Source organism: Ciconia boyciana, chromosome 1, assembly GCF_034638445.1.
Source record: "Ciconia boyciana chromosome 1, ASM3463844v1, whole genome shotgun sequence".
Classification (NCBI taxonomy): domain Eukaryota; kingdom Metazoa; phylum Chordata; class Aves; order Ciconiiformes; family Ciconiidae; genus Ciconia; species Ciconia boyciana.
Genome location: NC_132934.1, coordinates 11701087 through 11715574, shown reverse-complemented (window position 1 = coordinate 11715574; position 14488 = coordinate 11701087). Strand labels below are relative to the sequence as shown.

At 37.3% G+C, this 14488-nt stretch overlaps 1 protein-coding gene across 6 annotated transcripts in view; it reads right to left on the bottom strand.

The window, feature by feature from the left end:
- The window catches only part of CACNA2D1 (calcium voltage-gated channel auxiliary subunit alpha2delta 1), a 440093-nt gene that overhangs the window by 181671 nt on the left and 243934 nt on the right, over nt 1–14488 (bottom strand). For all 6 annotated transcript variants that reach the window (XM_072858469.1, XM_072858441.1, XM_072858480.1 and 3 more), the window contains exon 6: nt 2379–2508. In XM_072858469.1, the coding sequence (XP_072714570.1) occupies nt 2379–2508 (130 nt within the window). The remainder of the gene's footprint in view (nt 1–2378; nt 2509–14488) is intronic.

The following is a 14488-nucleotide window of genomic DNA, read 5'->3' as shown; positions in this document are numbered from 1 at the left end:
ATAATCAACGTGACAAAGCATGATCAACAGATCCAACTGAAAATTCAGATTTAGGAACGCGCGTGGCTCTAACTGTAATTGTCCCTCTCCTCTGGAGACAAAACCCTGCTACTTTAAGAGGCAATAGAAGTGAAAACCAGTCTCAAGGAAGAGTAGGCAAGTGAAACATCTAGTCATTGAAACCTGTTCTGTGAGATCCACAGAGCAATTCTTTGTTTCTCTTGGCATCCTACAAAACATATACAATAAGGGGGGGGAAAAAGGAAATCTGCTTTCAAGGTGTAATTCAGTCCAACAAAATTGGCTTCCAAGAAATAAAAAGTTGTAAACTGTGTCTCATCTACTGTTTCTCAGAAGGATTTGTTCTAATATCTGTTTTGTAAATGTTCACTAGCAGACTGTGACGTAGTCAAGGAATTGCAGATTTATTGCAAACTATTTTCAAAGTGTACACCTGTTCCCTACTATCGTGGGCACTGAAACCTCTATCAAGAAATGACAGTTTTGCTCATGTGAACAGGAAGAAAAATTACAACAGTTTTCAAGATCTGTTATCACTCTTTCTAGGGTTATAAAAATTGCTTGCAGATAATATTGCTTGTGAAAAGAAAATTAAACTCTGCTTTTGGAAATCTGTTGGTGAATGACTACATTCTAATTGCTCACTGCATTTCAGATGGCACATGAACTTTGTTACTGTGAAATAAACCTGGTGATGGTTTTTGTGTTTATTGATGGGAAATCTGTGATCTTTAGGTATTCTCAAGCTGTTATCTCTGAAAACTCAATCTGTAACCAAAAGTTACCCAGCTACCCAACAAGACTATTTTACTGATGCAGAATTACAGTCTTCCCTGTAATTTTCTAGGCTTCCACACCTCTGGTAATTAATACAATACCCAGACCCAAGGAATCATGAATTTCTCTTTAACCATGTATGTTGCACATGCAGTTACCTCTCTCAAGAAATGTACATTTCTGTCTTTTATAATTTCTGTGTATTATAATTTAATTAGATACTAAAGTTGTGCCTTTCCTAATGAAGTCATAGCCTGTCTTCATTTTTAGGTTAACAGGCTGTTCAGTAACGCTACCTAGCAAGTTATTTTTAAAGGACACAAGTGTCCTTAGGAATACCATCTAAAATACTAAATTCAACACAATAACAAAACATTTTACATACTCTTATGATGACAATCTTATATCAAAGTTCACATGGTGTTTACAAACATCCTAATGACTGGAGGCAAGTTTTTATAACATTTTAACAGTGAAGTATCAATACGCTTCAAACAAAAGAAAAGGAAATAGCCTGTCTCTTCCCTGTGATCCTGCAATTAAGGTGCATTTTACCACTTATTAAAGCCAGAAGCTGAGAGTAATCCTCTAGGTCCGTCAGTCAAGCACACCATATAAGAATACGAGCTACTATGATTCTTTCCCCCATCATACTGACATTTCCATTTTCATCCCTGTGTCATTTATATAAGCCGCACGAAGCTGTGGCCATGAATTTTAAAGAGCTCAGGTCACATTAGGGTCTCTTTCCTCTTGATGAGATTTTGAAAGAGGAGAAAGACTGCATACTTGAAATTAGAACCCTAAATAAATAAAAAAAAATAAAAATATGGATCCTCTTTCATGTTTCTTCCCCTTTTTAAAAATATGCAGCCATTTTGAATGCTGAAATGTCTTTTCATTGGATAATGATTTTTTCTTGATGATGAGCACAGAAAAAGGAAGTTATTTTCATCTTGAAAGATAACTTAAGTATTTAATTTTGAAATGCAATTAAAGATTCCTCAGCAATATATGCATATACATATATTATTTTTCACATAGTTTAGAAATAATTTATTCAAATTCTCTGCTAAAGTCTGTTACTCCAATTCCGGAACTACACTGCATGCAATAGAAGTGCTACCATCTCGCACAGCATGTTATTTGCCTGAACTGTATATGCTTTTGGGATACTCAAAAATGTTTTCAGTACTCATCTCTGCCTGAAGCCAAAACCACGTAAAGAAGAGCTGTCAAGAATTGCTTGTATTAAATGAGAACACAACACAGAGAAAGAATAGATAAGAAAATTAGACTATGTAAGAGTTTTGTTTCACCTCCAGTTCCATTTCTGAAACTCAGATCCAATCATAATGGATCTCTTTTACGATGCCTCCTACTAATTCATAAGATTAATCATACGCCTAATACAGCACATATCTGAAGTACTATTGAAAGAAGAAAAAAAGACAGTATCAGCAAATCTGTACTAAAAATGGAGATGAAAACTGTGTTTGGAGTTTATTTGTTTTTAAGAATGGAACACAAATAATAAGCTTAATATTAAAATAAAATCACTTTATTCACATGCTACTTACAGCCTTCATAAATATCTGTTGGTATGTGGACTGCTGCATGTTGGTAAGATGTTTGCCGTCGGAAAACAGGATCTTCTTCAAATACTGGTCTGATTCTCTGGCTGCCAGATTCAGTGTCATTCTTTTCAGGCTTTTTAAAGAAAGACATGTAAAGGGCAAAATATTACAAAGCATGCTAAAAACATTTCCATTCAAGTTTGCCTTTTTTTACATAACAGACTCATAGCCTTTCTTTCTTAGCTAACATTTTGCATTTGTGTATAAACACTTATTTGCTCCCGGTCCAGAAATATTTGTGTATACTTTATTTTGAATTATGAGGTACCCAATGCAACTCAGTGAAATGAAGAGCTGCAAAAGAAAAGTGAGAGCCTAACACCTTACACACCTAAACTTCATAAGTGCATGGAATTTTTACACCCATAATGCAAGGCAAATACTTTACCTTTTATTACATGTAATAATTTGTACTGAATCTTAAATATAGATACTGTACATCTCATTTTTTCCTTCTGTAGATTATATAGTAAATCACAAATCTTACAATGATACCACTAATATACATTTCATAAATAGATTTTTGAGAAACAGTGGTGCACATCCAGACAAAGAAAGGAAATAAAGCCTTCTTAGAACTTCTGATTGACACAGGTTTTGTTCATTGGTTTATTTTAATAATAAGTCTTGATGAAATCGCATGTACTCTCCTGGCTACAGCTGCCTGGGTGGAAAGGTTCCCAAACACTCAGGTGCTCACCACCACCTGCCTGCCTTGGGTTCCCATCTTCTCTCACCAGTCTGCACCCTGGCTTCTTGATTCCTTCCAATTCACTCAGTCACGTGGACTAGTTTTTAAAAATTTTGAAAAGCAGAGGCTTTTTCTAACTCAGCTACAAAAATTGCATGAAGTGTGGAAACCAAGGAGGTAGTGCAGACCAAAGGGGAGGTTGCAATGCCTTCAGCTGGCTCAGCTGCAGCTGGAACAGGAGGCCCCATGGCATGAGTAGACTGCCACTTAAATCAATAATGAATCAGCTATGATACCAAATGATTACTCGGGCTACTAATTTTAGGCAATTATAAGGACATTTTTAATACCACAGAGTCATCAGTTTTTGAAAATGTATTATGCTTGAAAAATAGTGCTGACAAAGAAGCACCTGTCTGGTCAGCCAGGCATGTGTGTGCTGAGGCTATTCTGTATATACTACTACTGTGTCTATTATCCCCTCTCAAAGTATAGACAGCAAAATTTTAACTTACCCCCAAAGTGATCTAATTAAACTGCATATGTTTCCTCATCTGCTTCATCACAGGGTTACAGACAAATGTTATACTAAGTATAGGTTCAAATGTTGCCTGAAGTAAGCGGCAATCCCAGATGGGTTTCAAGGAGGTGGTTTCCTTTGGAAACACAAAGGGCAGAGCTCATCTAACCAGTGACATCCACTGATTTCAACAACAGCAGTGTTGAGCTCATCACCCCAGGCTGCCTTCACAGTCAATGAAGAGAAATGGGCATTTTTAGAGTGCAATTCATCTCATCTCAATTAGACACCTATTTTCCCATGACATGAATCATGCCTTAGAAGTGCCTCCTTCTTTCCATTGACTAGAAAGGTAGCCCCAGGGCAATTCACCTAGATGGAGAAGTCTGCAACACAGCTGTCTAGAATTAGGTGAGATGAATCTCACAATACAAGTCTATTAAACTTCTGGAAGAAAAGAAGGTGGGTACTAATTTTGACTACTTTTATGCTGCATAGCTACTACATCTTATGCTAAGAAGTTAAACTTGTTACTTAGTACTTAACCCCACTCTGATGGATGAGACAGAAAGGAAAGCATAACTTCTAATACTCGAAGTAAGGGATGATCTTTTTTCTTTAAGCAAATGCATTTACCAGGTAAAGTTCAGGTATATCATGGCATTAAATAATCTAAATTGATAAAATGTGTAAATTACCCAAAAACATTATTCTCCTTAGAACAGCTAAGACCACATGGTGCCTTTTACTTTCATGCGTGTGGCCTTATTTTCATTAATAGTTCTAGTGGACACAATGATCTGCTGTTATGGACATTGCCAGAGGAATTCTGAATATCATACTTTTGCATTTAGATGCTTCTAAGACAGTAATGTTTTAGTTTTGGAATGTGGATTAGAAAAGCAGGAAGTACTTGTACAACGCAGCCTGAAATGCTTTGATCCAGGATGCCACTCTTAAATCTACCGGAAAGTAAAACCATGTATTGGGTCTGGCTGGGATGCAGTTAATTTTCCCCATAGGAGCCCTCATAGTGCGGTGCTCTGTATTTGTAGCTAGAAAGGTGTTGATAACACACCAGTGCTTTGGCTACCGCTGAGCAGTGCTTGCACAGCATCAAGGCTGTCTCTCCAAACCCGTCCTCCAAAGGCCAGTAGGCTGGGGGTGGGCAAGAGGCTGGGAGGGGACATAGCCAGGACAGCTGACCCGAGCTGACCAAAGAGCTATTCCATAGCATATGATGTTCTGCTCAGCAATAAAAGCGAAGAAAAAGGAGGAGGGGAGGGAGGCATTTGTTATTAGGCATTTGTCTTCTGGAGCAACGGCAACGTGTACTGAGGCCGTACTTCCCAGGAAGTGGCTGGACATTGCCTGCTGATGGGAAGGAGAGAATAAATCTTTTTGTTTTCCTTTGCTTCTGTGCATAGCCTTTGCTTTTCTTTATTAAACTGTCTTTATCTCGACGCACAAGTTTTTTGTCATTTTATTTTCTGCCCCCTGTCCTGCTGGGGCAGGGGAGTGACAGAGGGGGGAGTGACAGAGTGGCTTGGTGGGCACCTGGTGGCCAGCCAAGGTCAAACCACCACAAACCATTATAACTTACTTTGAAGTGTGCAAACTGGAGCCACAATCAGTAACAGTTTATGTGTTCTATGATTTGAAATGACACAGCATTAGGATAGGTTCAGACAATGTAATTTGGCTCAATTTTTACATAGGTTTTTGGTGTTTTTTTTTCTTCTACATTATCCCACAGAATTCCCACACCACCACCACCCCCCTACCCCCCCCCCCCAGCACTGGAATGCTATACACTAAGCAAATTCTGGACTTCTTTTCACAAGTTATCTTCTGGCTTCATGCTACTCAAAGTAATGAATTTGTCTAATTCTGCAAATGCAATCTCAACAATAGATCGTTCACATGAGAAAATTTGTCTCCTGTCTGTAAGCCATTTGATTTTAAAAAAAACCCTAACACTTTTATTTCTGAAATTAGTACCAATGACTACAAACTCTTGATGCTTTCACAGCACACTTCAGAAAAGAATTGGGGACTATCAAGCTGCATTATTATAATAAAATACCAGAATGAGTGGGTGTCATTTTTTCCAAATAATTTTCCACAAGAAATATTCGGGAGGGAGGGGGGATGGTAAAAGAGAAAGGGGGCAAACCATAAGGTCCATCCTAGCAGGTCTTGCACAGAAGTTTTCATACTACAGTATATTTAGATTTTTGATTGAAATTCCTGAAGCATGTGAACATAAAATGACCATGTTTCTTCTGCTTGGTATTTCAATTTCATTCCAAGTATAGATACTAGCTTTCAGCCTCTTCCATCACTCATGTGCTATGGAAGAAGCTTCAAGTCTACTGCCAAAATTTGATTAAACTTTGTTGAAACTGAAAGAGTTTAAATAATCCACCTGAATGCTTTAAACTTTCAAACACAGTCTATTTCCCACATTTCTAACAGCACACACATGCAGCCCCCCCCCCCTCCAAATGACTATGATAAAGACTGGATCTGTTATTATTCCTACCAATATTCCATGATACCAAACCCAAAAAATGAATATAAAAACACTTCAGCTATGTTTTTCTCAATTTAATTGATTCAGCTGCTTCAGCTGAACTGTATTTTATATCTACCTTTGCGGCCTTGATGGAGGGCAGTGGATCTATCAGAACTACATAAAATAACCTAGAAGCTTTTGCATCCCAGTTGTTGACTTTTCCTGGGAATAGTTTGTGATGTACAGCTCTGATATTGAAACAATGCATCTATCTGCCCCCTAAAACCCTGAGACACCAAACGACGAAATCCTTTCAAAGTTCTGTAGTTTCCTTCACACAGCATTAATTTTGCTATTAAATCCAATAGTCTGTGCTAGTTCTGCATGCAACAGGCAAGTATCAGAAGCACTAGAGGCAAATTAATATTGTACCCACTTGGGCCACTACCCCGACCAGCAAGACTAATGCTGTGCCAGGCCTTACACATCCAATGTTTAGAGTGGATCCTCCTATAAAAAGTAAAAACTATTTAGTTTTCATTTGCAAAAATTTATGAATTACAAGTAACCTACATCTAAATTAGGAAAAAAAAAAAAAAAAGGAAAGATTAAAAAGGAAAATCTCAATGTTATTAATTAGTTTAGTCTGGTATTTCTATCAAAAGCCTGACAGATTGTGGCATTGGTTGGTACAGTTTTAATACCCAGTTAAACTTTGTTTTCAGGAAAGTACCAAAACACATATTTTGAAGGAAAGTAATCCAGCATGTGAATATAATTAAAATCCAACCCAAACCAATTTCTCTCTCAAGTCAGGAGCTGAAATGCAATCAATACTGGCACCAGAAAATCCCACAGGAGATAGTGGCTGAAGATTAATTTTCTATCTATTCAAACCTGGCCCTCGCTTATTGAATTACATTGTTACCTACCACTGACAGTCAGCAAAATAACTCACTCATTTCTCTGCAGTGAATCTCCAGACCAATTTCTTCCTCCCTTGTGAGGCAGAGAAAATCCATTTCTCTTTTCAGGGCCCATTTGTGTCATTTTAAGGCGCTTTTTTTTTTTTTAATAAATAAAGTATTTTTTCATGTGTCTACCATTCACCATCAGAATAAAGGGAAATTGATATAGCAGCTAAAACTGAGGTAAAGTGGGTTCTTCTGTAGGTGTTTTTCTGTGATCTTGGCTAAATCACTTTTTCCATGATCTAAAATAAACTGGAGGTTCCTTTCTGGTTTTTGTAAGCCAAATACGTAGCAGAAATAATTCATTTCCTCTCTGAAGGGCTTTGTGAACATAAATTAATGTAGGTACATGAGGTAACTGGAAGCTTTATGCCAAGAAGTAGCACTGAAAGATGCGTATAGACAAGCAAACCACCATTAAAACAAAATGAAATGAGCTCATTTCAAGAAACTCTGCCATAGTTTACCTGCCCATTTCACTGCAGCCGATCCCTTTCCACAGCATTCAGTTACTTTTCATCATCATAGCCATAGGAACATGAGTGGATTTTGTATCTCTACTAGTAAATTTTCATTTAGTTGAAACACACTGATTACTGTAGAAATGAGAAATATTTTTTCCACAAATATAATACTTATTGTTTTTTGCTTCTTGCAGCTGTTGAAAACTGAAGATCAGAAAACTGATATTAATTAATAAAATACCATCAATGAAACACACAAGAACCTGCAACCAAACGGAAGCAATCTTCAGTCGTTTTCTGAAGGCAGACTGTTTTCAGGAACAACGTAGAAGTTGCTCAAAGCATCAGAACAGATTTAGCACCAGGACAAAAGAATAAAAGGTAGATTTCTTTTTTTTAATTCCTGAACCAATATCCAGCAAGAAACAATGGCACCTGCCTGCTTTCATACTTATGTAAAATAGAAAGGAATTGCTTGCTAGTATTTTCCATTGCCCTAGTATCTAGGGACTGTGTTTTGCATAAAACCTCGCTGTCCCTATCAATGCCATTTCAGAGAATGAATGTGGAGACGGAATTAGAATTGTTACGGTTTTAGGGACATCAGAATTCTTGCTCTTGTCATTCCTTTCTGTCTTTCCTTGCACATTTCCAAAAGTTTTATATTTTCACCTCTAGGCTTCTACCCCTTTTTGATTTCTGAATATCTGTTGAAATGTAAAAATTTAAACAGTTGAGTCTCTCTGCCAATGCTTCTTTTAGTCCACTCCCAGACCTATTCTGTACAAACGAATGCTATCATATACAAAACAAGCGCAGAAGTTTTCCTACGCTCAGTTTCTTACTCAAAATCAGTTTTGTTGGTTTTTTGGGTTTTTTTCCTCCCTGAGGAATGTAATCCAGTAGAACTACATACGCAGCCCCTCCAACACTGCTTGTGGCCCCATTAAAAAGTTACAGCTGGACCTGATGGGGAGAGTAAACTGAGACGTCGCCTGAGGGACACAGCTCAGCACTACGCCTGCAGCAAGCAAAGGATGGGAACAGCTCTTCTAAGGACAAGAGGGAGAGGAGTTAATTTTGAAGAGGCAGCTAGAATGCATTTCTAATAGCCATAGCACTTTCACAGCAGTTTAGATAATGTCATGAGTGCATTGCCTTCTGATAAATTTTTTTATTTCCTTTTCGATAGATGTGATTTTCCAGCTGCGGGAAAACTGCCGAGTGCCTTTAGGTGGTTGTGACAGAACTGCAAACGGTTTCCTTCATTTTTGTTTGCGTGTCAGTGGGGGACTGCGGTCTTCATTCAGTAAGATTTTAAGTAAAGTGACTTTGTCTACTCTTAGGGACCAAACTCGACCAAAAGAGTTATAAATAAAATAAGAAAGCAATTGGCTCAGAACTTAAATATTCTTACTTTATCTGTTAGACAACAGAGAGGTGTTGAACATAAGAATATATATACATATTCACATATATAAACATAAGAATATATATATAATATATATAGGGTCTGGGTAGCTTCAGATGTAGGGAAATAGTTTTCTATTTGCAGCTGTCAGTGTGTAATGCTCAAGGGCCATTTATTTAATATATATATGAGTTGTTTTCAGTGCTTTTAGTGTTTCCATATGTTTCTAATGTATCAGTTGGCTACTGGATGTCAGTAAGAAAATGAATTGAGTACTCTGGATTGAGTATTCACATTTTTTAAAAAAAGATTTCTTTTATAGCAGTCATTTTATTTTCAGCATTCTGCCAACTGAATAACTTCAGTATGTATCAAATATAGAGTCAAATTAATTAAAAAACATTTATTTGCCTCTTAAGCCACTTTTCTGAATGCAAACTATCTTCTGTTGGTATTCATTTCTATACATCTACTTACAGGCTTCTCCCTGTCCACTGTATACACAACTATATTATTTTTTATGGATGGTTCAAAACCCACTCTATGCATTCATCTGACCTTCACGGTTCACAGATTCTGATCAGGACTTTAGATACCCACAAAATTATTATATATCCAAAACATAATAGTGTTGTGTTTTTCTTTGTATCCCAACCTATTCACAAAACTCACTGCATCATGAGCTTGGTTTTGTGAATAAATTAATCCTTGATGTAATTCATTTATCAAACATAAGGACTTGGAAGTCTGGGGACAGACTTTTTAGTAGGGCTTGTTGCAATAGGACAAGGGGTAATGGCTTTAAACTAAAAGAGGGGAGATTCAGACTAGATACAAGGAAGAAATTTTTTACAATGAGTGTGGTGAAACACTGGCACAGGTTGCCCAGAGAGGTGGTAGATGTCCCATCCCTGGAAACATTCAAGGTGAGGTTGGTCAGGGCTCTGAGCAACCTGATCTGGTTGAAGATGTCCCTGCTCATTGCAGGGGGGTTGGGCTAGATGACCTTTAAAGGTCCCTTCCAACCCAAACTATTCTATGATTCTATGATTCTATTAAAATCTGGCTCTCTTGTAGCATTTCAGTGAATTACATTTTAGAGAAACAGATGAAAACAATTGGGTTTTCCTAGTTTCTTCAGGTGGAGAGAGTTTCAAAACAGAAATCCAAGCTTCTGGAAATCAACTTCTGTTTGAAAGAGTTAACATTACATCTATGAGTGTGCCTTTAATACCATGACTCAGGGAATTATAGTTTCTTGTAAATAATACAACTATTTTCTTAATTTCTGACAAAAAGGAACATTATCAAGATATAAGAGATCATTTGGCAACAAGCTAAAAAAAACCCTTAAGATGAAAAGATAGTAATAAAGGAATTAATGAAAATTATAACAGCAATTATTCTGAATTTCTAATGATTATACCAGCATTTTATCATCCATGTTTGTGAAGAAAAACGTTAAAAGGACTGATACAATTTTTATTTTGAATCATATCCACAGGACCTATCCTTGCATTTTGTAGCTATGCCTTACAAATCATTAAATAAAACTATACAATTTTGCAGGTAGGAAACAAGCAAAGGCAGCCTGTTTTCAACAACGTGATGAACAATTATCCAGCTAGAAAAGGTAGTTGGCAAATGGCTGGTCAAGTACTAAAGAAGGAATTTCATGGTAGACTAGTGGTCCAAATGGGACAGAACATGGCAAGACATCATGCTAAAAATTAAAATCCGTTTAACTAATACTTTTTCCACAGACAGTGGAGTACACACACGCTCAGATTTACTCTTTTAAACTGAAGATAAGAATTCAGATTCCTACCGGACTTACCAAATGGAACTTGTTATTCCACCTTGTAAGCCAAGACCATTCCTCCATTTCCTTGATGTTTACTTGAAAACTGAAAGTATAAGTTGCCTAGGTCAGTCTGCTCCTGCATCTAATACCCACTGAGCTCAGGGAGACCACCTACTTGCAACCACTGGCCCAAAGCAAGCAAGCCACAATACACGTGCCTCTGATTTGAAAAGGCAAAGAAGAGACTCTATTCTGTAAGTGTCCCAACAAGGTAAGGCTAAAGAGCTTAGATCGGGTGGCAGGACGAGGGGCTGAAAATCTGAAGTCACCTAAGGAATTAGGTATTAGGAATTAATGTAATTTATTTTAAAGACCTATGCAAACAGCTTCTTTTTCCTAAAACTGACACAATATTTTAGTGAGTTGGACTTAGTATGTGCTGAAACCTTGCTTTTTTATTTAATAATCAGAAAAGAATTGAAAGTTATGTTCTTTTCTCATAATTACAGATTACAGCTGACCTTCACAGCAAAGCTGAATAAAGTCTGCTATAGTAACATCAGTATGCAAAAATTCATTTCTGTCCTCTCCTGTTTTCTCTTTAACTACAATGTCAGGTAAAATTAAATATGTATTTTAAATATCTAAGCACATAAGACCTATAAGACATATTTAACTTTCTAAAGATAAGTGTGACACTTCCTCCCTACCCCCTATGTCATCAGGAACCTCTCCCAATCCCTACAGTGTTTCAAGGATGATGGAGAGCTGCCTCATAATGACATCAGCATCATTCGATCCATCCCATCTGATCCCATGGGCTTGTGTATGTCTGCCATGCTTCAGTGGTCCCTAAATCTACGTTCCTCTCTTGTGGGAATAGCTTCTCTCCCACAGCTCTGCTGCCAGGCTAAGGCACTTGGCAGACTGAGGCAAAGAAGGCACCAAGTACCTCATCCTCGCTGTGTCCTTAGCCACAAGGTCCCCTCTTCACTGACAAGTTTCTTTAGCTTTCCTTTTGATATGAATGTACTTAAAGAAGCACTTCCTGTTGCTCTTTACGTCCCTCAGCAATATAAACCCCAGCTGAAATTTGACTTTGCTAATTCTATCCCTTCCATCCTTGAAGGTTCAGGCAAAATCTCCATATCCCTCCTGTGTCGTACATCCTTGTCAGGAGCTCAGGAGTCATGATGTGTAACCCCAACTGAACCTCTCAACTTGATTCTCTTCTATATGGGTTGATGGCCTGGGAAAACTCAGGAGTTTAGGACCAGTGTGTTCACTAAGAGAGATTTTCCTGCCTGCCCTTAAGGTATCAAGTATCGGACAGAACTACCTACTTCAGCACTAACTTTGATAGTGGCTTGACTGGATAAGATGATGTAATTAGCCAACAGTAGGAATATATGGTCATATTAGAATGAAAGCACATCTTACTATAACTGATTAAAATGTTACGAGCAGTTCAGAAAAGCCCAGAGAATTATAAAAGAAAAAAATCCTTTAAAATTCATAGCCTCCTTTAAATTACTGTAGTCACATCCCACTAGAGTACTCAAACATATGTAATAAAATAAAATAAAAATATCCATTGTTGACAAAAATCCCATAGAATACTTGGTCATCTACAATTTCAAGACCAAAATGCACTCTGGATGATTTAGATTTTTCATATATCATCCAATTAAATTTCAAACTAGAGATTGTTCTACTGTTATTGGAATAAATTACACTGCCTACCTTTCACCACCCCCACATCTGATTAAAGATCATATCCCTGGAGAATAAGAACTGTTAAATCATCTTAATGCTTCATTGGGAATTAGTTATAATACCCACTGAATGTGAACATTTAATTAATTTGATTTTTTCATCTGATGCAGTTGTCTGCCATGCTTTGCTAAGCCATCAACTGAACCTGTTTCACAGCACTTTCTTATCTTCAGTCATACTGCTTACATCCAGATTTTGTACATCTTGCAGCATATTAATTGGTTATTGCTCTTTCTGCTTAATTTGTACCATCTTCTGTGTCAATAAGAATATTAATAACAGTAAAGCCCTGCTTTGAGAAGGAGGTTGGACTACCTGACCTCCAGAAGCCCTCCTAATCTAATTTTTTCTGTGATTCTCTGAGTTAACACTAATGGGGCTCAAAACACTATACAAACATCACTCACTAATTCATGCTTACATAAATATAATGCAGCTTTTCACAAATTAAATGCCAGCTGTATCTAGGTAGATAAAAGCGGTAGGTAACACTAAACCATGCACTCACCTCTGGGTTACATATGGACCATAGACTTTCCCTGCAGACGAAATACCGTATGATAATTTAAGTAAACTGCTGTAACACTATGTAAGACTATTTATATTTTTTTAAAAAACGCTAGTATGGTGAAATCCAAACAATGCAATAAATTAGAAGAATAGCATTCACAGAGACTGAGGGAAATCTTAGAAAGATATTCTGCTCAAGAAGAGAAGCACACCAGAAGAAAAAAAAACCACAAAAAAAAAAACAGAAAAAGAAAGAAAGAAAAAGAAAAAAAAAGGAAGAAGAAACAGGTCAACCTTTAGATGCTGAAAGAACTAAAAAAAAAGTTAGCAAAAAAAATACCTTTGTAAAAGGCCAGCTGAACCCAAGTTCAAAAGTTTTTAGGGTCTGGACAACGTGATTCCCCACTGGATTAAAAGTTATTTGCAATACACACCATAAAGGAGAGCTGCAAGACTAGCTTTAATTCACCTTCTCACATACCAACACTAAAACCTCCGAAAGACTTCAAGTCACAAGACAAAAGCAGAAGCATAGATGGCCTTTCACAGCCATGTGGGCAAGCAATGTTTCTGAAGCTAAACCCCAGATTGCTTCCAACTCAGCCCTACTCCAGGCATAACTCAGGTGCAGAACTACAGAGTAAATGACCTTGCATAAAATGAGAGGCTTCAGTTCTGAAGCTCTGCTGCTTTGCCATACTTATGGCAAATACTGGAAACTAGAGACGTTAAGGAAGAGAACTGCAGGAAAGGATAACGATAGAGTAAGGAAGTCTTATACTTCATAGGATAGACTGTTCATCCACTTACAAACACCTACAAATGAAATGCTTTATATTAGATATGATTATCTTCTTCAGTCTAATATTTTTTTCATCTATTCTCCAAAAAACAATGGGGACAGAACATGTTGAGAATGGGTACGTGAAAAGGCCAGGGAAAGTGATCTGTCCTTTTGCAGACGATATTGGCCAGCTCAGAAATACTCTCATTTGTAGACTCAGGGGCAGGGCAGGAACAGGCGAGGAACTGCATTTCAGATCACTTAAACTACAGGGAATTCCCTGAAAATCCCCAAACAGTGCAATGGAGAGTATTTCCTGTTTGGGGATATATTTGGAATCATAAACCACTCTGAAAGTACCTCCAAGAAAGCCAATATGGTATTTTGTCTCTGAGTAAAGCAGCATTTCAAGTCATCTAAGGAAAGCAAAACTACATATTAATCACCCAACCAACTAATAATAATTGTATACACTTCCCAGAACAGGGATTCCAGAGTGTCTCCTTTGCCCCATATACAAACGGAATATTAAAGCCAATTTTGTAATTATAATATTTACTTCATCTCAGCCATAATTATGATGGAGGGTTCATTTGGTCACTCA